At 39.2% G+C, this 25010-nt stretch overlaps 1 protein-coding gene and 1 pseudogene across 1 annotated transcript in view; both read right to left on the bottom strand.

Moving 5' to 3' along the window:
- LOC145396193 (all-trans-retinol 13,14-reductase-like) overlaps positions 1-25010 on the bottom strand; it is a 177466-nt gene that overhangs the window by 44637 nt on the left and 107819 nt on the right. The window contains exon 10 of the mRNA XM_080269632.1: positions 16894-16971. Coding sequence (XP_080125758.1) covers positions 16894-16971 — 78 coding nt within the window. The remainder of the gene's footprint in view (positions 1-16893; positions 16972-25010) is intronic.
- LOC145396282 (5S ribosomal RNA) lies at positions 11716-11830 on the bottom strand (annotated as a pseudogene).

The following is a 25010-nucleotide window of genomic DNA, read 5'->3' as shown; positions in this document are numbered from 1 at the left end:
GCATATTTTTTTTCTTTTTTTATGCGAAGAAGGAAACAAAGCCAGCAAGCCCGCAATTACTGTTCCTTCCAAGAGAAAAACAAAATACAAGAGAGAGCCAAATTCAAGATCCGATCATTTCGAGATGCCTGGACACTTAGTTTAAAAGACTGGAGATCATAGTAAGCAGGAAACACAGACAGAGGGAGACAGTTCCAGAGTTGACCTGCTGCATAAATGAAGGACTGGGAGTAACGGATAACTCTTACAGTAGAGAGTTGGACAGAAAAGGGATGAGAGTTTGCTGCTAGGCGGGTGTACGCGCCCGTCGTAGAGGCGGAGGAATGCATGCAGACAGTACAGGGCAGCAGTGATCATTGAAGAAGCAATAGAAAAGCGATAAAGATGCAACAGTGCGACGAAGAGACAGAGGTTGAAGAGAGTCAGTAAGAGAAGAGTTAATAAGACGAAAAGCCTTGGACTCCACCCTATTGAGAAGAGTTGTATGTGGGGAGCCTCCCCACACATGAGAGTTGTACTCCATACAGGGGCGGATAAAACCCCTGTATGGAGACAACAATTGTGCAGGGGTAAAGAAGGAACGCAGTCGGCTTAGCACACCTAATCTCTTGGAAGCAGATTATACAAGAGATGTAATATGATTTTTCCAAGGTAAGTCCCGAGTAAATGAAACCTCAAGCATGTTCAAGGATGATGCAGGATTAAGCTGAATATTATTAAACATTAGTGGGTATACCTGTGGAAGATTTCGTCGGGTTGATAGGTGTAAAAACTGAGTCTTTGATGCATTAAAAACAACAAGCTTATTTTTACCCCAGTCAGAGATACAAGCCAAGTCAGACATTAGGTGTGCCATAGCCTCATCCCTTGTTTGCTGAAGTAACTGCTGAGATGGACGTTGCGGGAACCGAATGGCAAGATGAAGGGTGGAGTCATCAGCACATGAGCTGATAGGGTTAGATGTACAGCTTAGGTCACTGATGAATAAAAGGAAGAGAGTTGGTGATAGGACAGAGCCCTGGGGAACACCACTGTTGATAGATCTAGGAGAAGAACGATGGCCGTCTACAACACTGGCTATAGAATGACCAGAAAGGAAGCTAGAGATGAAGGCATAGATAGAAGAACAGAAAGCGTAAGAGGGCAGTTTGGAAATTAAAGATTTATGCCAGACTCGATCGAAAGCCTTTGAGATGTCAAGTGCAATAGCAAAGCCTTCGTCAAAGTCCCGAAAGGAGGATGACCAGGAGTCTGAAAGGTAGATGAGAAGATCGCCAGTGGAGCGGCCCTGACGGAACCCATACACACGATCAGAAAGAAGGTTGTGATAGGAAAGATGCTTTAAAATTTTTCTTTTAAGAAATGATTCGAAAACTTTTGAGATACAGGATGTTAAAGCGATTGGACGATAGTTAGATGGTTGGGAATGGTCACCCTTCTTTGGGACTGGCTGAATGAGAGCAAACTACAGCAAGAAGGAAAGGTATAAGTTGACAGACAAAGGCGAAAGAGTTTGCCTAGGCTGGGTGTAAGCACAGAAGCACAGTTCTTGGGAACAACAGGAGGGACTCCATCAGGCCCATATGCCTTATTAGTATTGGGGCCTGTGATGGCAGAAAATACATTAGCTGAAGAAATTTTAATGTCAGCCATGAGGAAGTCTGAGGGGGGAAGTGATGGAGCAACAGCACCGGAATCGTCTAAGGTGGAATTGGAAGAGAAAGTCTGAGCGAAGAGTTCTGCTTTATCAGTAGAAGAAATAGCTACAGAGCCATCAGAGTAGAAAAGGGGAGGGAAAGATGATGAGGTAAAGTTGTTAGAAAGGTTTTTGGCAAGATGCCAGAAGGAGCGGGAAGAATTCGAGTTGGAGAGTTGAGAGCATTTAGTACGGATGATATATATATATATATATATATATATATATATATATATATATATATATATATATATATATATATATATATATATATATATATATATATATGCAAAATAACCACAGGAGAAATTAAGGAAGCGACACTGAGTACTTTCTTTTATTACATCTTCGGACTGATTGATACAAAAACGTAGAGGGTAGAAAGCTTATGCATGCCCGTAGCAGGGAGTGGCACACAGAACAGAGGATAACCCGAATTAAAAATGAGAGATGCACATGACAGTAGATACCTGGCTTTTTTCCTTAGGGATGCACCTGACGAAAGGGAGTAAATACTGAGGCTTAACTTAAGACGTAGAGGATTAATGATAGGTGTGTCCGGCACAGGTGTGACTGTACTACCAGGCGACGACAAGGAACAGTCAATTGTTAGGCTGGAGGGTACTGCTTTAAAATTAATTCAGTTAATTTATCACACATAAAATGACCATAGCTCATGTTTACATTTCTTTCATATGTACCAGAAATTAGGCAAGATTCTATTACATTTCCTTCATGAATGATTTTTGATCTTGCTACAATCTTAGATCACTGGAATGATTTATGCTGAAATAAGCCACTGCTCTATTGGGTTGCCCTTACACTGTATTTATGTTGTGAGATCTTAATTTCCAAATCTTTTCCAGACTGTCCTATGTAAAATTTGTTACAGCTTTTTCACGGGATTTTGTAAACAACGCCTGAATTACTATATGGGCTGTTCTTGATTTGTTTGTTTGTGTGCGTGTGTGTGTGTGTGTGTGTGTGTGTGTGGTGTTCTCATATTTGAATACTACTTGTACATTAAGTTTCTTCTGTATGTGAACATCAAGAAAATGTTCATGGAAGGCGAGGACGTTTTTTTTTTTTCTTTTTTTTTTTTTAATATTCTGGCGATCTAGCTTACTAGTTTTCCCTTCAAGGAATCGTTTCTTGGCTGTATTGTGGCACTGAGTTCGTATACTTGGTGGATATTTTAGCTTCTCTCCAATGCTTTGAATCATTTTCTGTTCATCATCTAAAAATTCTGGGTCTGAAATTCTATATACCCTCAAATACATGGATATGAACACAGATCATTTGACATTAATTAGATCGTTTGTTTAACAGTGCACATACATAATATTTGTGGGTTTTCTGTATACTTTAGTCTTCAAAACACTTTTGTCCCTGATAACTTTTACGTCCACAAATGGCAATTCATTATCCATTTCCACCTCATGAGTAAACTTTATCGATGGAACTAACAAATTTTATGAGAAATTCATCAATGGGAAGACTGTTAGGCCAGAAGCACAGGATATCATCAATGTATCGGAGCCAAACTATGTTTTGCTCCTTTAAGGAGGTCAGTAAATGTTTCTCAAAATATTCCATGTAAATATTTGCCAGAACTGGGGAGAGGGGATTACCTATGGCTAGACCAGATTTTTGTGTGTAATTTTTGACTTCAAAGGTAAAAGATGAAAATACAATGCACATTATAATTAGCTTGATAATGTTTTCAGAAAGAAGACCTTCAATGTTACTACTTAGAATGCTTGGCACGAAGTTAAAACATCATCAACAGGGATATTTGTGAATAATTAACATCAAAGTTGACTTATTTGTAGGTGAACATGACATTTAGAGATTTTAGCTTCCTTACAAAATCCCCATTGTTTTCAACAAATGAATCTGAGATAGTGCCAACAACAGGGGACAGTGTTAAAAGCCGCTCTGGGAGCTTATATGTCGTAGAGCCTGGTAGGGTTGTTTTGCTAGTGGGCTTAAATTAAGCCATACATATACAGTATGGTGAAAAAAGGTGATCCAATTGAAAAACAAAAGAGAAAATTCCATAAAGAAACCAAGATTTTGCAAAGAGGAAAGAATTACTTGATCAAACAGTTCTCGGTGCAAAATCCATCTATACCATATATGTATGGCTTAATTAAATCCACAAGCAAAACAACCCCATCAGGCCAGTTGTAAGCTCTGTAGGCTCTACGACATACGAGCTTACAAAGTGGCTTGTAACACTGTTGTCCCCTGTTGTTGACATTATTTCCGATTCATTTTTACAAAACAATGAGGATTTGGTAAGGAAGTTAAAATCTCTAAATGTCATGTACACCTACAAATAAGTCAACTTTGATGTTACATTATTATTCACAAATATCCCTGTTGATGATGTTTTAACTTTCATGCCAAGCATTCTAGATAGTAACATTGAAGGTCTTCTTTCAGAAAACATTATCAAGCTCATTATATCGTGCATTGTAAAATCATCTTTTATCTCTGAAGTCAAAAATTACAAAAAATTGGCCATGGGTGATCTCCTCGTTCTGGCAAATGTTTACATGGAACATCTGTGTTCATACACATGCACCTGAGAGGAAGGGGGAGGCCAAGGATGAGATGGACGGATGAAGTGGAGAGGTATATGAAGGAGGGAGGTGTGATATGGGTGCATGGCAATGATATGGCGGGGGACGGCGACATGGAGGCGATTTGTTTGTGGCCACCCCTTACGGGATTAAGGCGTCTGGCAATAGATAGATTTTGAGAAACATTTACTCACCTCCATAAAGCAGCAAAACATAGTTTTGCTCCGATACATTGATGATATCCTGTGCTTCTGGCTTAGTTTTCCCACTGATGAATTTCTCCTAAAATTAAATTCGTTAGTTCCATCAATAAAGTTTACTCATGAGGTGGAAATGGATAATGGGCTGCCATTTTTGGATGTAAAAGTTATCAGGGACAAAAGTGTTTTGAAGACTAAATTATACAGAAAACCTACAGATATTATGTCGTATGTTCATTATTTTTCAACCATCATATTAATGTAAAAAGATCTGTGTTCATACCCATGCACTTGAGTGCATACAGAATTTCAGACCCAGAACTTAAGATGATGAACTGATTCAGATCATTGGAGAGAAGCTAAAATATCCACCATGTATACTAACTCAATGCCACAATACAGCCAAGAAACCATTCCTTGAAGGGAAAACTAGTAGGCCAGATCGCAAGGATATTCAAAAACTTGTCCTCCCCTTCCATGAAAATTTTCTTGATCCTGTGCACATACAAAAGAAACTTAATGTATAAGTATTATTCAAATATGAGAACACCACAAAAAAAAAAAAAAAAAAACTCATAATATAGTCATTCAGGCGTTGTTTACAAAATCCCGTGTAAAAGCTGTAACAAATTTTTCATAGGACAATCTGGAAAAGATTTGGAAACTAGGATCTCACAACATAAATACAGTGTAAGGTCAATCTAACAGGGTAGTGGCTTATTTCAGCACAAAGCATCCAGTGATCACCACATTGACTGGATAGGCTCTAAGATCCTAGCAAGATTAAAGAGCTTTCATGAATGAAATGTAATAGAATCTTGCCTAATTTTTGGCACATTTAAAAAAATGTAAATATGAACTATGGTCATTTTAAGTGTGATAAATTGTTAAATGAATTAATTTGAAAGCAGTACCCTTCAGACTAACAACTGATTGTTCCTTGTCGTCCCCTGGTAGTACAGTCACACCTGTGCTGGACACACCTAGCATTAATCCTCTAGGTCTTAAGCCTCAGTATTTAGTAACCCCCTTTCGTCAGGTGAATCCCTGAGGAAAAAAGGCATGTACCTTTTGACTGTTCTGTGCGTTGCTCGTTTCTAATTCGGGTCATCCCCTGTTCTGTGTGCCACTCTGTGATGCAGGTGTGCGTGAGTTAAGCCGCAGTATTTATCCCTTTTGCAGGTGCATCTCCAAGGTAAAAAGTCAGGTACCTATTGTTCTGGGTAGGGCTACCGATCAGTTTTAATTCAGGTCATCCTTTGTTCTGTGTGTTACTCCCTGCTGTGGGTGTGCATAAGACTTCTACCCTTTACGTTTCTGTATCAATCAGTTGGAAGATGTAATATACGCAAGTACTCACTGTTGCTCCTTTCATATCTCCTGTGGTTATTTTGCATACATTTCTTCACAGTGAACTGAAGTTTCTTCATATACATACGGTATATAACCGATCATGAATATTTGTAGGTATTCAGTGTTAATAGCAACTCGCGTGTCGCTCTTCTTGCAGAAAATAATTAAATGTAACAAAAATGAAATGCCGAGAATACGACTCCCGAGATGTCGATGTCAAGCGTTGGTCGGTATGCCTCAGCCAAGCCTTGCACACTGAATTATCATACAACCTCCATCACCTTGTTGACCTAATCAGTTTATCGTCCTTTCATGCTGTGCCACTGACAAAGGTTTGGTCGAAATACCTCGAGGGGTTCAGGGAATATCGCACTCACAATGATGAAATAAGTTACCCCATATGACCGTGACCTTTGACGTTGCTGATCGAATCTGTTCATCGCCTTCTCATAATTCATCACTGACAAAAGTTTGGTGAAAATCCGTCAATGGGTTCAGGAGATATCGCATCCATAAAAATGTTATAGACGCACCCACGCCCGCACGAATGGACAGACCAATCACTTAATGTCTCCTCCACCACGGGTGGACGAAGGCATAATAAAGTTTCGTGCAAAACATCGGTGCCGAAACAGGCATCACTGTGGAAAACAATAAACACTTTAACTACCTTAATTCGATGGCGTATTATATTGTTGTCTCAGTAAATGACATTATTTAGTCCAGGAGAGCCCAAGTTCTCATCATAGGAGATAAGTCAGTAAACGCTATTAGGTGATATATCAGACACTTCCTGTTTTTTAGGTCTATCCCAGCCCCCCCCCCCAAAAAAAAAAAAAAACTGTAGGTTTTAAAATGAACTTCGAACTAGTAATTAATGTTTGTACTTGACAAATTATTTATCAAAATGCTTTAACCCTCCAATAAACAACAGCTTAGTCATTATCATTCAAGGTCTATTTCCACCAAAAAACAGGGTTAATACAAACCAAGGAACAGGAACTTGATCTAAGAGTAGAACTATCAAGAAAGTTAAGGAATTTGATAGAAGAACTCTCAAACTCCATTACTACACAAACTAGCAAGAAAGTTAAGGTGTTTGATAGAACTATCAAACTCCTTAACTACACAAAACAAGCATCATTCTATATATATATATATATATATATATATATAGAGAGAGAGAGAGAGAGAGAGAGAGAGAGAGAGAGAGAGAGAGAGAGAGAGAAAGAGAGAGAGTGTAATATATAGTGTAATAGAAAAAGTATATGGCAGGATCCATATTGACAGAGTTTGGAAAATAACAGAGGAATCAGTTGGAGAAGAACAAGGAGGTTTTAGGATGGGAAGAGGTTGTGTAGATCAGATATTCATTTCTAGATCATTAGTTGGCAAGTTTCTAGAGAAGGGAAAGAAGTTGAATACAGTCTTCATGGATTTGGAGAAAGCATATGACAGGGTGGATAGACAAGGATTGTGGAAAATATTAAGAATAAATGGAGTAGATAAGAAGCTGCTGAATGCCGTCAAAGGTATGTATGAGGGTGCTAAGGCTGCAGTGCGTGTGGATAGTAAACTGAGTGAATTTTTCTATCTGAGGGTTGGATTGCAACAGGGATGTGTCATGTTTCCATGGCTGTTTAATCTGTATATGGACGGGAAAGAGATACAAGGTAGAGCAGTGGATGTTGGAGCGGCCCTTATGAGAGAGGACAGTGTTTGGAAACTCCTCGTACTGTTGTTTGAGATGATACTGTGTTGTTAAGTGAAGACGAAGGGGAGCTGCAAGGCTTGGTGGATGAGTTTGGGAGAGTGTGTAAGAAACAGAATCTAAAGGTGAATGTAGGGAAGAGTAAATTTATGGTCTTCGAGAGAGGTGAAGTCAGTGAATGTACAGTGAGTTTGAATGAGGAGGAAATGGAAAATGTGCGTGCATTTAACTTCTTAGGGAGTGTGATGAGTAACGATGTAAGTTTAGAGGGTGATGTACTTGAAAGGGTACAACAAGGAAGAAAGGTTGCTGGTTCCTTGAAAGCAGTGATAAGAAACAGAGAAGTGAGCATGGAAGTGAAAAAGTTACTACATGACAGTATTGTGATACCAACTTTAACGTATGGAAGTGAAGCTTTGACCTTGTTGGAGGGACAGAAGTCAAGAGTGAGAGCTGTGGAAATGAGTTATTTGAGAGGAGCATGTGGAGTCACACATGGAAAGACAGTCTGACAAATGAGGAAGTGAAGGATCGTTGTACTGTGGATGTGGATGTGATTGGAAGCGTTAGGAGAAACACACTGAGGTGGTTTGGTCATGTGGAGAGGATGGAGCGTGAGAGACTAACGAGGAAAATGTATGTGAGGGAGGTGGAGAGGGGGGGAGAAGGAGGGGGAGGTCAAGGATGAAATGGAGGGATGGAGTGGAGAGGTACGATATATGAGAGGAGGGGGTGTGAGCTGGGAGCAGGGCAGTGAAACGGCGGGGGACAGGGCGACATGGAGGCGATTTCTTTGTGGCCACCCCTTACGGGATTAAGGCGTCTGGATATATATATATATATATATATATATATATATATATATATATATATATATATATATATATATATATATATATATAAGCTTCATATGGGTATACTGTTTTAGAAATGTTTATGGAGTACAAAAAGAGTTATGCAAACCGCCAAGATAAATGGTGTGCAATGGTCTTACTATCGTTCATTTCCATTTACACTTAATCTATCCATTTCCATCCTTCCCTAAGTCTTTGTTTCATCAGCTTTTATACTTTCCTTTTTAAACATTCATTTAATATCCTCATATGTACTGGCCTGCCACGCCTCCTCCCGCCAGCACACTCACCCGAAAAATGAAACTGCCATTGGATGGATCCTCCCCTTCTCCCCCCCCCCCATCTTCCCCACCTCTCTTGTCTACTTAGTTTTCACCGGCGTGTGGGCAGTAGAGCGCTTGCAGGATTCAATCGTCTGCTTAGTTTTCACTGGCGTGTAGGCATTTAGCAAAAATTTTCGCACTTCATTGCAAAGCACACGATGGGTTTAGGAAACTAAGAAATTGCATTGTCAGAAGCGCCAGGCGTTTCTCTTCAAGTTGGTAAGAAAAAAATCGATTTTCGAAATTTGAAAAAATGCCGCTTTACAAGCCACTGGGTCCTGACAATTTCCGGACGCACGGCCAACGAGGGGTTTCAACCCCACCCAGCCAAGGCCATCTCTATGTGAAGGCCTGGGTGTGAGATTGGTTACGTCACAGGGATGAGTCGGACTGCCGCGCTGCCACTCGCTTGCTACTGTTGCTCGTACTACTTATTTCATTCCTTCATCTAACATTTATTGACTACTTTCTTATAACTATTTCTGTCAGCACTTACCTTTGGCAAGTATGATACTTTTCATTAGGTTAGGTTCCACTGACACTGTAAAGGAAATTAGGCTAATAATGCTACTGAAGCTTAGCATTTTTACTGTAAGGAGTGATAGCAATGGGTGTACAACTACTGTATGAAGAGAAACATAGAACTTTACAAAACAGAAACAATCTAGTCATATCTAGTTTACTCTGACAAAACAGAAAGAAAAGAAACAAAAAACAAAAAGAAACGAGAACTTCTACAGTGTAATTTATTGGTATCACCTAGAATGTGTAGGGATGTCACCAGCTTATTTTAAGGTATTTCAGAAAGCTAACTACATTTGGCTTGGTGAACAGCGTAAGTATAGTTACTAATTATCAAAGGTTACTCTGCTATTAGTGCCTTGCTGAAATCAACCACCATTTCATTAGTTTTGCAGACATTGAGCTACAAGAAGTTGCCCTTGCACCATTTAGTAAAACAGTCAAGTTCCTGCCTGTAAATAAGGTAACTGTTCATACAAAGTGAAATTAACGCAGTTTCATCAGCATACTGTACTTAAAAGGCCTACAGGAGTCATGTACACATCTACAATCACTTGTACCATATAAAAGTAATTAGAAAAGGTGATAGCGACTGTTTTGAATTTTTATCCATAAATTTCACATACTTGTACTAGGGTATGTGAAACCATGAATCCACAAAACAAGAGCCGACATTCACTGAATTTAGTTTCTTCATCAAAAGATGGGTCTGTGTGGTGATGAATGCGCTTGAAAAAACAACAAATAATATTTTTGTAAAAGTACTAAACTGATCTGGTGCTGACATTTTCCATACATTTTAGAACAAAATCTATGAGTGATAGTGTGGCATCTTCAATACACCTTTTCACTCTGTAAGCAAGCTGTAAAGTATTCATATTATATTTAACCTGCTCATACAAAAATTTGTTGATAACATGTTCAAGAAATTTCATAAAAATACAGTCATGTCAAAGCCACTGACCGATAATCATTATGGCATTTTGGTGTCCTGGTTTTTGGAGCAGGTACAATCTCAGAAATTTTCCAGTCTCGGTATGTATGCCTTGTTTAGACAGCAATGGAATATTTCACACAAAATTGAAGCTAGTTGTTCCTTACAGACAGAAACCGCCCTTGCACATATTTTATCAGGTCCAGAAGCTTTACCACATTTCACCCTCTTCAAGCTGTCCATGATGTCATTCTGAGTTAAAATTATTTGCTCATCATTTTTGGTTTTCAAGAATTCAGAGATGGTGTGTTGGTGTATGGAAAAGTCATGGATGTCAAACCTACAGTAGAAGTTATTTAGGTCATTACAATAATTTTCAGGATTCTGTATGTCTGGCATGCTTGCTTTCTTTGTAAAACTAGTGATTTTCCTAAGACCACTCCAAGCTGTCTGTCATACCTAAATAGGTTTTTTATTTTGTGTAAGTTTTTATTTATTTATTTATTTTTGCATTAGACAATCATATCAATTATTTTACTGTAAAGTATTTAAATCTGTCCTATCGTTGCCTACAACACAACTTTTTTTCTCATTCAACAATTGCTTAAGTTCATTAGTGATCCAGGGTTTACTTGGGCAGCATATCACTGTTTTACTTGGAGCCACAATATCAGCACAGAAAGAAATGTATGAATTTAGGACATCAACACTGATCAGTACTAGCATTTACATCATACAGCACACTCTAGTCGGTCTGATCTGAACAGCCCCAAAGAGTTTCACACTTTCACATGTATCCACACTCCATGTCTGGACAGATTTCACTACAGGTTTGAAGGTTTTTAGCTTTTGCTTACAAATGGGTGTTAATAGAGACATATTGTGGTCTGATAGTCTTAATGGTTTGAGTTTTTTAGACACACCCTTGTTTTCCAATGCCATAACAGTGATTCAAGATACTCTCACCTATTGTAGCAAAATGAATAGATTGTTGGTAATGAGGAAGACAGTTCTCAAAATGTGAGCCATTAAAATTTCCTGTTATTATTTAACCTGCATCTGGAGAACTAGACTGAATCCCGCACACTTCATCATACAAGTGTTCTTCAGCAGTTTTCACAGTAACACCACGTGGGATGTATACAACTATTAAGAAGGAATGACCTCAAAGACAACGACATGAACTCAATATTGTTTTTACAGACCTTGTTCACAAGTTATATCCCTGCACCATCGATTGTTGACATAAGCAGAAACGCCACCACCGCCGTTTTTCCCGTTATATTGATCTGTCGCTTCTAATTAATTCAAAGCCTCTATTTGATAAAGGATCTTGGTCATTCTCTATGTCAAGCAGTTAGCAGATGCTTTTCAGGATGCATAATTCCATTTGCACTGGGCCGCCAATTTTTTTTTTTTTTTTCATTCATTGCCAGACGCCATGTATCCCAAACGGGGTAGCCAAGGGCTTAGAGTCAATTGTTTTACAGGGAGGGGCACCAATCCTCCACCAACCCCACTTGACACGTAGGGATGCCAACAGCATCTGGTGTTCCCAGGCGGTCACCCATCCAAGTACTAACCAGACCCAACGTTGCTTAACTTCGCTGATCGGACGGGAAGCGGTGTACTCAACTTTATTCCTTACCGAGCGAGAGAGCGGACATTGCTTGACACACACACATTGGTAGAGGAGGTTTTGAACCCCTCCTTCTGCACCGTACTCTTATCCTGCAACGCAGTCCTCATTTTCTTCCATACCCAGTACATTTGACCATCTCAGGAATTCCATTTAGGGCTGTCGTGCCAGGAGAAGCCAGAGACAGAAGTTCGTCACGGCTGAAAGCGAGCCGCCCTTCGTTTTTTACATTCAGCCCGTCATTTCCGCCAGCTGACAGGGACGCCTCACTAAAAATTATACCTCCCAGCACAAACCGACAAAGTAATGACAAAAGTCTTGCTCAGCATGATCACTAGTCACTTACGTATTGCCTGGTTTATATGGAGACACCTCAAGCCATGACAAATTGCTTATAAACTCTTAAAAACAGGTAAGCTGAACACAATGGTCACCCTCTGTGTGGCGCCCCTCCAACTTCCACTGACTCCCCCTGTGACGTCATCATTAGCTGCCGCCAGTACACCCAGGCCTTCACATAGAGACAGCCTTGACCAAGGCCCTCTGTATGTGAAGGCCTGAGTCTACTGGCGGCAGCTGGTGATGACGTCACAGAGGGAGTCCGTTAGTGGAAGTCGGAGGGGTGATCATTGTGTCTTCCAGCTCCTCTGTTTTTATGAGTTCATAAGCAATTTTTCATGGCTTGAGGTGTCTCCATATATACCAGGCAATACGTAAGTGACTAGTGATCATGCTGAGCAAGACTTTTGCCATTACTTTGTCAGTTTGTGCTGGGGGGTATAATTTTTAGTGAGGCCTCCATGTCAGCTGGCACTGGCAGAAATGGCGGGCTGAATGTAAACAACGATGAGCGGCTCGTTTCCAGACGTGACGAACTTCTGTCCCTGGCTTTCCTTGGAACGACAGCCCTAAATGGAATTCCTGAGATGGTGAAACTTACTGGGTATGGAAGAAAATGAGGACGGCGTTGCAGGGTAAGGGTACGGTGCAGAAGGGGGGGTTCAAAACTTTCCCTACCAATGTGTGTGTCAGGCAATGTCCACCCAGTAAGGAATAAAGTGGATGAACTGGCGGTCCAGTGCCAATGGAATTATGCATCCTGAAAAACATCAGCTATCTGCTTAACAGAGACTTGGCTTGACACAGAGAATGACCAAGACTCTTCTTATCAAATAGATAGCTTTGAATTAATTAGAATTGACAGATCATAATAACTGGGGATAAACAGTGGTGGTGGTGTTTGTGCTTATGTAAACAATCGATGGTGCAGGGATATAATTTGTGAACAAGGTCTGTAATGACAATATTGAATTTATGTCATTGTCTTTGAGGCCATTCTATCCTAATACTTGTATACATCTTACCTGGTGTTAATGTGATAACTTCTGAAGAAAACATGAATGATTAAGTGTGCAAGATTCAATCTAGCTCTCCGGATGCAGTTAAAATAATAACTGGAAATTTTAATGGCTCACATTTTGAGAACTGTATTCCTCATTACCAACAATCTATTCATTTTGCTACAAGAGGTGAGAGTATCTTGAATCACTCTTATGACAGTGGAAAACAAGAGTGTCTAAAAAAACTCAAACCATTAAGACTATTGGACCATGATATGTCTCTGTTAACACTCATTTGTAAGCAAAAGCTAGAAACTTCCAGACCTGTACTGAAATCTTTCCAGACATGGAGTGCGGATGCATCTGAAAATGTGAAGCCCTTTGGGGCTGTTCGGATCATACTAACTGGAGTGTGCTGTATAATGTAAGTGCTAGTCCTGATCACAATGTCGATGTCCTAAATTCATACATTTCTTTCTGTGTTGATATTGTGGTTCAAAGTAAAGTAGTGAAATGCTGCCCAAATAAACCCTGGATCACAAATGAACTTAAACAATTGCTCAATGAGAAAAAAGTTGTGTTGTAGGCAATGGTAGGACAAATTTAAAAACTTTACAGTAAGAAAACTGATATGATTGTCTAATAAAAAAAAAAAAAATGCACAGAAAATTAAAAACCTATGTAGGTATGACACAAAGGCAGCTTGGAGTGGTCTTAGGAAAATCACTAGTTTTACAAAGAAAGCAGGCATGCCGGATGTACAGAATCCTGAATATTATTGTAATGACCTAAATAGCTTCTATTGTAGGCTTGACATCCATGACTTCCATACACCAACACATCATCTCTGAATTCTTAAAAAACAAAAATGATGAGCAAATAGTTTTAATTCAGAATGACATCATGGACAGTTTGAAGAGGGTGAAATGTAGTAAAGTGGCTGGACCTGATAAAATAAGTGCAATGGCAGTTTCTTTCTGTAAGGAACAACTAGCTCCAATTCTGTGTGAAATATTCTAGTGCTCTCTAAACGGGGCATACATACCGCGACTATGGAAAATTTCTGAGATAGTTCCTGTTTCAAAAACCAGGACACCAAAATGCCATAATGATAATCGGCCAGTGGCTTTGACATGTAATTTTATCAAATGTCTTGAACATGTTTTCAACAAACTTTTGTATGAGCTGGTGAAATATAATATGGATACTTTACAGTTTGCTTACAGAGTGAAAAGGTGTATTAAAGATGCCACACTATCACTCATAGATTTTGTTCTAAACTTTATGGAAAATGTCAGCACCAGATCAGTTAAGTACTTTGCAAAAATATGATTTGTTGGTTTTTCAAGTGCATTCAGCACCATACAGCCCCATCTTTTGATGAAGAAACTAATTTCATTGAACGTCAACTCTTATCTTGTGGATTCATGATTTCACCCCAGTACAAGTATGTGAAATTTATGGGTAAAAATTCAAAACAGTCGTACACACAGGGGCTCCGCAAGGTTGTATGCTATCACGACTTCTGATTACTCTTATATGGTAACTCCTGCAGGCTTTTTAAGTAGCCTACAGTATGCTGATGGTACTGCGTTAGTTTCTTTTTGTAAGAACAGTTATCTTATTTGCAGACAGGAACTAGACTATTTTACTAAATGGTGCAAGGGCAACTTCTTGGAGCTCTGTGTCCGCAAAACTAAGGAAATGGTAGTTGATTTCAGCAAGGCACTAATAGCAGAGTAACCCTTGATAATTTCTAACACTATTTAAGCTGTTCACCGAGCAAAACGTAGTTCGCTTTCCGAAGTACCTTAAAATAAGCTGTTGGCATCCCTACACATTCTAGGTGATACCAAGTTTGACATAACTTACACAATAGAAGTTTTCGTTTCTTTTTGTTCTTTGTTTCTTTCCTTTCTGTTTGTCAGAATAAACTAGATATGACTAGAATGTTTCTGTTTTATAAAGTTCTATGTTTCTCTTCACACAGTATTCGTACACCCATTGCTATCACTCCTTAGGGTAAAAATGCAAAGCTTCAGTAGCATTATTAATTTCTTTTACAGTGTCTGCATCCAAACCTAATGAAAAATATGATACTTGCCAAAGGTAAGTGCTGACAGAAAGAGTTATAAGAAAGTAGTCGATAAATGTAAGACGAAGGAATGAGGTAAGTCGTACGAGCAACAGTAGCAAGCGAGTGGCGGCGCGACGATCGGACCCACCCTGTGACATCACCAATCTCACACTCAGGCCTTCACATAGAGACGGCCTTGCCTTGACCCAGGCCAGGACCTTTGTCCGATTTTGATGGAAAACAATAGGCTTCAAGAGTTTATGGATATCTACCTTTTTTTTTTTTTTTTTTTTTTTTTTTCCAGAACGATTGGCTCAAAACCGTCACCTGTAGAGAGCAGAATTAAAAAAAAAAAAAAAAGAGAGAGAGACCAAGAGACAAACATACGGAACTGACCAACATGCTTGCCGAATCTTTCGATTTCGGCAAGCAATAAGCTTTTCATTGTCCTGTTCATATCCAATCTGTGTGTGTGTGTGTGTGTGTGTGTGTGTGTGTGTGTGTGTGTGTCTAAACCATGCTACCATTATTTTTTTTCCTACCCTTCACCAGCAATTTTCCTTATTCTAAATCAGCGTTTCTTAACCTGGGGTGCTGAAATCAATTTTAGGGGGTGCTGGAAAATGCTGCATCTTTGTTTTTGTTTTAATTGGTTTTGTTGTGTATTGGCAACCTTGAATTTTTTTTTTTTTTTTTTTTTTTGAGAAAGTATAAAACAAACTTTTAGGCAGTAGCTTACTTCACTTTACTTTAACCCTGCAGTAATGTAGCAACTGTAGTCCCAGTAAATAGATGTAAAGGAGTGCTGGCTGGATTGAGACCTTATTAGCGGGGGTGCTGAGGTCGGAAAAGGTTAAGAAACACTGTTCTAAATATATCACAAATCTCGGATTTTTATCCAATCCAACCTACACAACCTCTGTATATTTCTTACTAGTTTAATTTCAACTGCTGTCACTTTTTGATAAATTTTGGTATACCTTAAGTTACTATGGATTTTAACAAGCTTTATATATTGCTCCTGGAAACCCTGTATTCATTCGCCGTTTCTGTTAAAAATCCTCAAGGCAGCAACCACTTTCCCTAATTTCAAAAATACTTGATCATTTTTTTTATTTTAAGTGGTAGTGAACATTGCATCAAGAGGAAAAAAGGTAATACTCAATGAACACGCAGGAGTAAGTAAACGTGGAAGTAAACATCTGTAGTATCCCCATTTTATTTCATTCACTTTAGGATAGACTCTCCGAACTGCTCGAGTTAAAAAAAAATTATAACCTTTTTTATCCCTTCCACTGCTGGTTGTCCCTCCTAAAACTGATTAAAATTGTCTATTGATGACGAGAATATGATGCAAAAGACCACATTGAATTGATGACGGCTGAGGACTACGAATAACGAAAAAAATGAAGAAGCAAACAAAATTCCATTATGAAAAAGTCTGGGATAACCAAAAAGATACTTAGATGGAATTTTTAGCCTAGTGTTTCAGATGACGAAGTACATACACTGTAGACTAATTAATAAAATGCTAAATGCGATTGGAAGTTTCAAAAAAATCATACAACGGTTGTGATAATGTATGAAGCTTAGAGAAGACATGCAGCTTAAAGCGTTAATGGAGACAGGCTCTAGCATGAATCATAATCAACAAACCTGCATCTGAGATAACTAATGGGGCAGCAACCATTACTTGATCATCTCCCTTCTTCACCTGGACCCCAACTGTCCGTCCTTCCCTTACCAAGATCTCAGTCACCTGAAAGCATTGAACGTGGTATCAGATACTAATCTTAAGTTCAGTTGTCACATCTGATTCCCCAGGATTCACCTCAGCTTGGCAGACGATAGAATAAAAATACCCAAGTGTTTCCACTGCGGTGAAAAAGGAAGCTGAAAGGGAAAGGAGCGGAGTCCTGTAAATTTCATCTTATTTTATCCGCATAATAATATGGTACTTATACTGACCAGGACTTGTAATTCAGGTAGTTGAGTACAATCACGGCCAGTAATAATCACTCACCTGACTCTTTGTTTCGGAGTCCATATCACCTGCAATCACAGCGGGGTGGGAAGATAAGGAAGGAAGAGTGGTGAAGGCAGGTGTGGTCATGGATGAACAATGAGGTCAACCTTCAGTCACTCAAGGCGAGGAGTATGATAAGACTTTGGCTAGTAAACCATACCAATAAGGTATCTATGTTTTAAACTAAAGAATGAGAGGACGGAGTAGCTCCTTTGTAAAACCATTAGTGTGAAACTCAAGTGCAGCCATTTCAATGGTGTTTAACTTAGCAACAAATCTAGATCAATTATCAAATACTGCTATTCAGTTGTGGCATTCAAATAAACCTACTTTAATTAACAGAATGTAATAATATTTCCTTATAATTTTCTGCAGTGCGGTGTGGGGATGTGCCACAAATGTGTTTGTATGTGTGTGGGGAGGGGAGGGGAATGGAGGGGTTGAAATATATACCTATGTAGTGTTTACGGTGGGATGAATAGGGCTAGGGTTCAAGCTTATTATTATTATTTTTTTAAATAATATCTCAAGGCCCAATTACTTTCCATAGATTAGGGTCCACCGACACTTAGAGGGTTCGAGTGGGCAGAGAAATAGGTTGCTACCCTATGGGATGCAAGATTGATCCTTGGCTGGGGCATGCAGCAGTTCGTAGAATTCAATTTCGTTATAACATGTCTATAATGGCCTTCTACATGACATACCGACATATCGAAAACCATCCTTACTAATGCCATCACACTAGTACTGAATGAAAACATCTTATCGTGAATTAAGCATGGATGATGATTACCTGTCAGAGTGATAAAATTTAAATGCAATATTCCATGTAGGAAATCTAATACATCTAAGGAATTGGAATATGAAATATATAACATACTTCAAAAACTAAAAACAAAAAAAATAATGACGTCTACTTTGTGAGGATTACTTATATATATATATATATACTGGGTGTCCATGAGAATTTTTAAGAAACTTCTGAATGTTACTGTATGGTGAATCTTGACTTAAACATGTTATTTCAACTCGGGCCCAATTCTCAGCCGTTATGGAGATGCATTTACTGATGATCTTATGGATGAAAATAGTCTTCCTTCGTAATAGCTGATAATTGGACCCATGTTGATATACCATTTTTCACTCAAAATAAGCCCTTCCAAAACCTTCCGAAGTTTCTTTTAAAAATCTCGAAATTAGTTCAGTTTCCAACTCATAACAGCAACATCAGATATTGCAACAACGAGATCGGTCATCTGATCATCGTCTACCCAAGAAAATAAGTCCATTTGGAAAATGGCACGTGAGGGAAAGTGGGTCCATGGAGCAACAGGTTCCTGGGGAAAATAGCTCCATAGTGAAAATGCCATGAGGAAAATATACCCAGTGTTAAAAAAAGTTCACGGGATAAACAGTTTCACCAGAGAAAGCAGGTTCTTGGGGGGGAAAATAGGTCCTTGGGGGATACCAGGAATGGGGATAGGGTGACCCCCACCAACCAGTATTTTGAATGCATCATTGTATACTTGAATTCAAAAACTCTTGATACAGTGGTTTGAACTGTCAGCCTTTGTGGACACAGAGGGCATGTTTAGGTAATAGCCTAGGATGGTCGGAATACTATTAACAGGATCAGGCCGATTAGCAATATGCACAACCACTTAGAGAAATTCAAAACGTTATTATACATGCCCATTATTCCACATACTGGAATACTGAGTATAGGATTCAACTGTACGTTTTCCCTTGTAACTGGTATTACTGGAGAGATCGAGAACTCGATCTACATGTCATCGAGTGAACTTGAGAAATCGGGTTAAATGGTTATTTTCGAGTTTTACCCACACCACATAGTGGCCAAAGCATGGCTCCAATATTAACCCCTAAATGCCAGGCTATTTTTAAGCCAGGCACGCTCTCACCATGGGCATTTTTGGCAAAGTAGCATGTAGTATCTGGAAAAGTATAATAGAGAAATAATATGAAAACCATATTACTCACCAACTCTTCCTTTTGCAAATTAAATCATCCCCAGGTCTCCAGATTGTCCCATTGATGAGTACGGACGAGAAGATGAGTGTTTCTTCGGTGTTTTGAAGGAGAATGTCGAGTGCGTGCTGTTGGCTCCGGCCATGGAGCCTGGCTAGGATTGGCAGCACTGACCAGAGTGGTGATTGTAACACTGACTGGCCTTCCTTAGCAAACACTAACTTTTCCACTCTGCATTCCACTATTCCTTACGCACTGTAGTAAGGATGAGTCATCACCCCATCAGCAAGCCCATGTGGCTTGCCATAGGTTTTCCAGCCGTAACAAAGTGCCATTATTCCCCGTAGGTGCTTAGGAAAACTTACGCTGTAGGCTATGCCTTTCTTTACTGTTTTCACGCATCAGCTATAATACTTACCCTACAACTTATGGTCAACAGCACTTTTAGTGTACTTCATATCACACTTACGGTTTATTGCACTTGAAAAAAATCATTGCCCAGCATACTGAACGCAATATGGTTACGTATGAAGAATAGCCTACACTTGTACGTAAATTTTGGCTATTTCATCCTCTTCTCGGGCACCATGAAAATATTACTTATGTTCTACACAACTTATATTATTTGCGCTTCAGCTCACAAATACGCTTCATATCATATCTTCGCAAATATTTCAAGGGTAAGTATTGGAAAAAAATATATACTTCTACCAAATAAAGTATTACAGCTTAAAAACTCATTGTTCGGCATATTGCACACAGTATGGTTGAGTGTGAAGTTGTGAAAATATTACTTATGTTCTACACGACTTGTGCTTCAACATACAAATACACTTCATATCACATCTTCGCAAATATATCATTTTTTTTTTTTTTAGGTTCTTTATTTACCATTCAGTACAAGCCCCAGCACTGGGGAACACTGTCCCTGAAGGCCAAGCAGGGAGGGGTGCATGAGCAAAACAAAATCGGTATCACAGGGCATAGAAGGTACAGAAGGAATAATCATTACAAGCACAATAATGAACAAAGGCATACAATGATACATACATGGTACAAAGTTGGCACAGTAATTATCATTACATGGTTTGATATGAGTGAAGTGGTACATAGATAAACACGTATGTACATACATATACAGAGAGAGGCACATATGCACACATGCATATACGTATACATCTGTACATACATGTATATATTCATGCACATGTAGCAACAGACATACTGCATGTACAGGATAGGTACGTATGTATAAAGATATGGGTATGTGTACAGGCGTGCATACATATACATATGCAACATGCACATATCTATCTATCTATTGCCAGACGCCTCAATCCCTTTTGGGGTGGCCACAAACAAATCGCCTCCAAGTCGCCCTGTCCCCCGCGATTTCACTGCCCTGCTCCCACCTCACACCCCCCTCTCTCATATACCTCTTCACCCCATCCCTCCATCTCATCCTCGGCCTCCCCCTCCCTCTTCCCCCCTCCACCTCACTCACGTACACTCTCTTCGTCAGTCTTTCACCCTCCATCCTCTCCACAAGGCCAAACCACCTCAGTGTGTTCCTTATAACGCTTCCTATCACATCCACACCACAACGCTCCTTTATATCCTCATTCATCAGCCTGTCTCTCCATGTGACTCCACAGGCTCCTCTTAAATAACTCATTTCCACTGCTCTCACTCTTGACTTGTGTCCTTCCAACAACGTCCAAGCTTCACTTCCATACGTTAGAGTTGGTATCACAATACTGTCATGTAGTAACTTTTTCACTTCCATGCTCACTTCCCTGTTTCTTATCACTGCTTTCAAAGAACCTGCAACCTTTCTTCCCTGCTGTACCCTTTCAAGCACTTCACCCTCCAAACCTCCATCCTTACTCATCACACTACCCAAGTACTTAAACGTACTCACATTTTCCAATTCCTCACCATCCAACCTCGCTGTCCATTCACTGACTTCACCTCTCTCAATGACCATCACTTTACTCTTCCCTACATTCACCTTTAGATTCCCTTTCTTACACACTCTCCCAAACTCATCCACCAAGCCTTGCAGCTCCCCTTCGTCTTCACTCAACAACACAGTATCATCTGCAAACAACAGTACAGGGAGTTTCCAAACACTATCCTCTCTCACCATGGCCACTCCAACATCCACTACTCTACCTTGTACCTCTTTTATTACCCCATCCATGTACAGATTGAACAACCATGGAGACATGACACTGTCATAAAAGATTTTGTAGATACTTGTAGAGAAGTTATATATATTAGACTCGTGGACGAGCGGTTGTTATACTTGAGTTGTTTGTAAGTAGATAATCTTGGTTCCCATTTGTCATGCAATGACAGGAGAGGTAAAGAAGAGTATGGAACTATTTTTATTTGTCTTGGAAATATTAACAAAGTCTCTCACACACGAGTGAGTATAAGTAGAGTCCCGCTAGCTACCTCCCTCTCTCGCTCTCTCTTCTAAGTTGCTAAGCCTTTCTCCCCACTACCTGCCGATTCTATGGCCTCTCTCCTTCTGAGCTCTCTTCCTAAATTCTGGTGAAACAGGGGTCGTGTCACGTGTGTTCACTTTGGTTGGAAAGTTCTAGAAGCCTGTGTGTGAGTATGTGTGTATGTGTGTGTATGGTTACTAGGCTTTGTTCTCCTGCTGTTTCACTGACAAACTAACTGCATCATCTCCTGACTTGCTACTTCCTAATCTGTCGTCAGCTTTTCTTTAGTTTAACTTGCAACATCATTTCCCATTCCAGGGCTCGCATAGAGCTGTTTATCTGTCTGTTTATCTATCTATCTATTATGATTTGTAAATATAATATGGACTCATAACATTGCTCGGCCCACGCAGCTGAAGGTCCTCCGACAGCAATTATCATTGACATATGCTAATCTATTAGTACATAATATTGATTATAATATTGTATACATATAAAATTCATAGTAAATAGCAATTATTCAGTAATAGTATATTTTAAACAAGTTGTATACATCTTTGAATAAATGCATTAAAAGTAAACTATTTAATTGTAATACAGTATGTACTTGGGTTATTGTAGTGAAACGCATACATGCAAGAAAAAAAAAATAGTTTAAAATTAAGATTATGGTAAGAGGTATTGATATTTCATTTAAAGATAATGGTACTGGTATGCCATACATGGATCATTCTTCTTTGTGTGTATATATATATATATATATATATATATATATATATATATATATGTATATGTATACTGACTCCAAATTAGCAATTCTTGCATGCATTCTGTGCATTGCGAACAGCAGTACTGCAAATACAATGCAGAAGATTATAAAGACAGTAGGTGCTGGGCTATACACATAATATGGGTTGAACATACTCAAACTCAAATCTTTCCAGGGCTTCATTGTTTCATTGATCAGTTGCATATTTTCAAACTTAGGTGAAGTCAACTTAATACTTGTGCTCATGTTTAAGTCCATATCAGGCAGTGGGTGGAAATGTTTGTGTATATGATTGAGAATGGCGTAGTGATTGATGGTGGATAAAGTAGACATTGCTGGTGTACATACCGCACAGTAGTCTGGTGCTATGTATAATCCTGAGGCTGAAGTATGAGATGGTGGTATATCTGGACAGACTATGTAAACTGATGTGTTATGAGTGAAATAAAAAAAACTGTGAGTGTCCAATGCGTTGATGGTGTACAAGTTTATCTGGAGCAAAAGTGAAGTTGCAATGATTATGAATATTGTCATTTCTGATGATAGCCATTTCACAAGGGACTGTACCAGTAGGGTGAAACGTGAAAATGTACGCAGGACAAAGATGCACAGCATGTAAGGATGTGCGGCACTTTCGTTCAATCGTTGATTCACTTGCGAAAGTGACAGTGTCCCGTCTCTTGGAGACCATGATGAGTTCGGTGTCTGTGTTGATGTTGATGATGACCAAAGTGTTGTTATTTTTATAAGGGAAGGGATGTATTTGGTATACTGTGAACAGGTCTTCAGTTATGAATGGTACGTGAACTACTACTGATGCTGGTGTTAGTGTTGCTTCTAAATATGGATAATATTGCATGAATTCCCTACTGCGGAACAACGGCTTCAATTTATGTTTATGTATGCCTTGACTAATTATCTGACGTAACTCATGAACTGGGAGTAAGTCAATTGTGATCTTGCCATCACCAGCATTCGAAATTCCTTGCATAAGTGCCCTGAATCGATCTCTAGTGTTCTCTAATTGTAGTAGAATCGTGTCAATATGTTCTGTGATGATGGAAAAGTGTTGGAAAAGTGTAATGTTTCCTTCCATTTCATTTATTTTATCTACACTCTCGAGAGCTATGTTTTCTGCCTTTTTCAGATTTTTCACAATTGTCTTCATTGCTGAGTTCTGTCCTGTGATGAATTTATCTTGATATGTTAGTATCTGAGCTATTTTATTAAATTTGTTTATTTCTTTAAGGTCATCCTCTGTAGCCAATCCAAAGATGTTCCCAAGAACTGCGCCACCCAGGTCGAACAAACTGCGCTTTTGGCGAGTACGTGTGATGTTGTTCCTGTCGCTCAGTACCTCCGTTCCATAAGATGGGAGATCTTGGATCATGATGAGCATAGTTGACTTTGCCTGTTCTAGTTTCCATTTCGCTAACTTTACCATGTCATTCACTTCCTTTGTGTTATGTGCTTGTGAAACATAATTTCCTATCATGAAGTCCAGAGTTCGCATCGGCGTCGCAAGGCTGTCTAGATAAGTAGGTAATTCATATAAGTAATCTAGACTTATTTCAGTACTCATGACGTCCTTAACGATTGTAGTCGTGGCCGTTGGAGCTATGAGGCATCCTTGTCGTACTATGTGTTGGGGGTCTAAGTGTGCATATCCTCTCGCTGTGTAGAGGTGAATCCATAGCATAAGTTCCTTCATCGTAACCTACCGAAAAAAAAAAAATCTATTAATTTCCTAATATGGTCATGCTGTGGTCGATGATAGTGATGATGTGCGTTACGGTTGATTGTTATTTCATTTATAGAAGGAGTTTAAATCGATATTTAATTCTCGTAAATGATGTACTGTAGATTTGATTGGAACAGTTGCACCTATGTTCGATTGTTTGGTATATGACCTTAATTTCTTTTTGTAATCATTGTTGTTTTCTTGCTTGGTTTCTTGAGGTACGTTCACCTGTTCGGTTGTATCCGAGGCTGAATAATTATTGGATAATTCCCTTGAAACTCGTTTTAAATGGTCAATATGAACTTGTTTCTCTTCGCCACTTGACAGTGACTTAATTAAAACTTTGTTTGCTTTTATGTTAATTACTCTGTATGGGCCCTCAAATTTTGGGGATAATTTATTGTCTCTCGTATGAATGATACCGTAAACAATGTCTCCTAAGCTGATAGGTGAATCTCTTGCCTTCTTGTTAAATGCCTCTGTCATTTCTTCCTTGGACATCGTTAATTGTTTTTTGACTCTTTTGTGTATGTCCTGGAATTCACGTAAACGGAGTTTAGAGTAATCATCGTAATTGTATATGGGCAGACTGTCACCTTCTAGGAGCTCATAGGGTAGTTTTTTATCTGTCCCATAGCCTTATTGATGGATCAGTGAAATTGTTCCCTGAGGCATGTATCCAGGTGGCATCTCCATTTTATACTGGTATGACACTCGCAGTTGTCATACCAGAACCTTTATTTGAACTCATCATCGGCAATATTTCCGGTGTCAAGGATAGTTGCTCCGATGATG

The sequence above is a fragment of the Coenobita brevimanus genome, chromosome 35, assembly GCF_032717465.1.
Source record: "Coenobita brevimanus isolate Jiangsu-jjx chromosome 35, ASM3271746v2, whole genome shotgun sequence".
NCBI lineage: Eukaryota > Metazoa > Arthropoda > Malacostraca > Decapoda > Coenobitidae > Coenobita > Coenobita brevimanus.
This window is presented reverse-complemented; position numbering and strand designations above follow the sequence as displayed.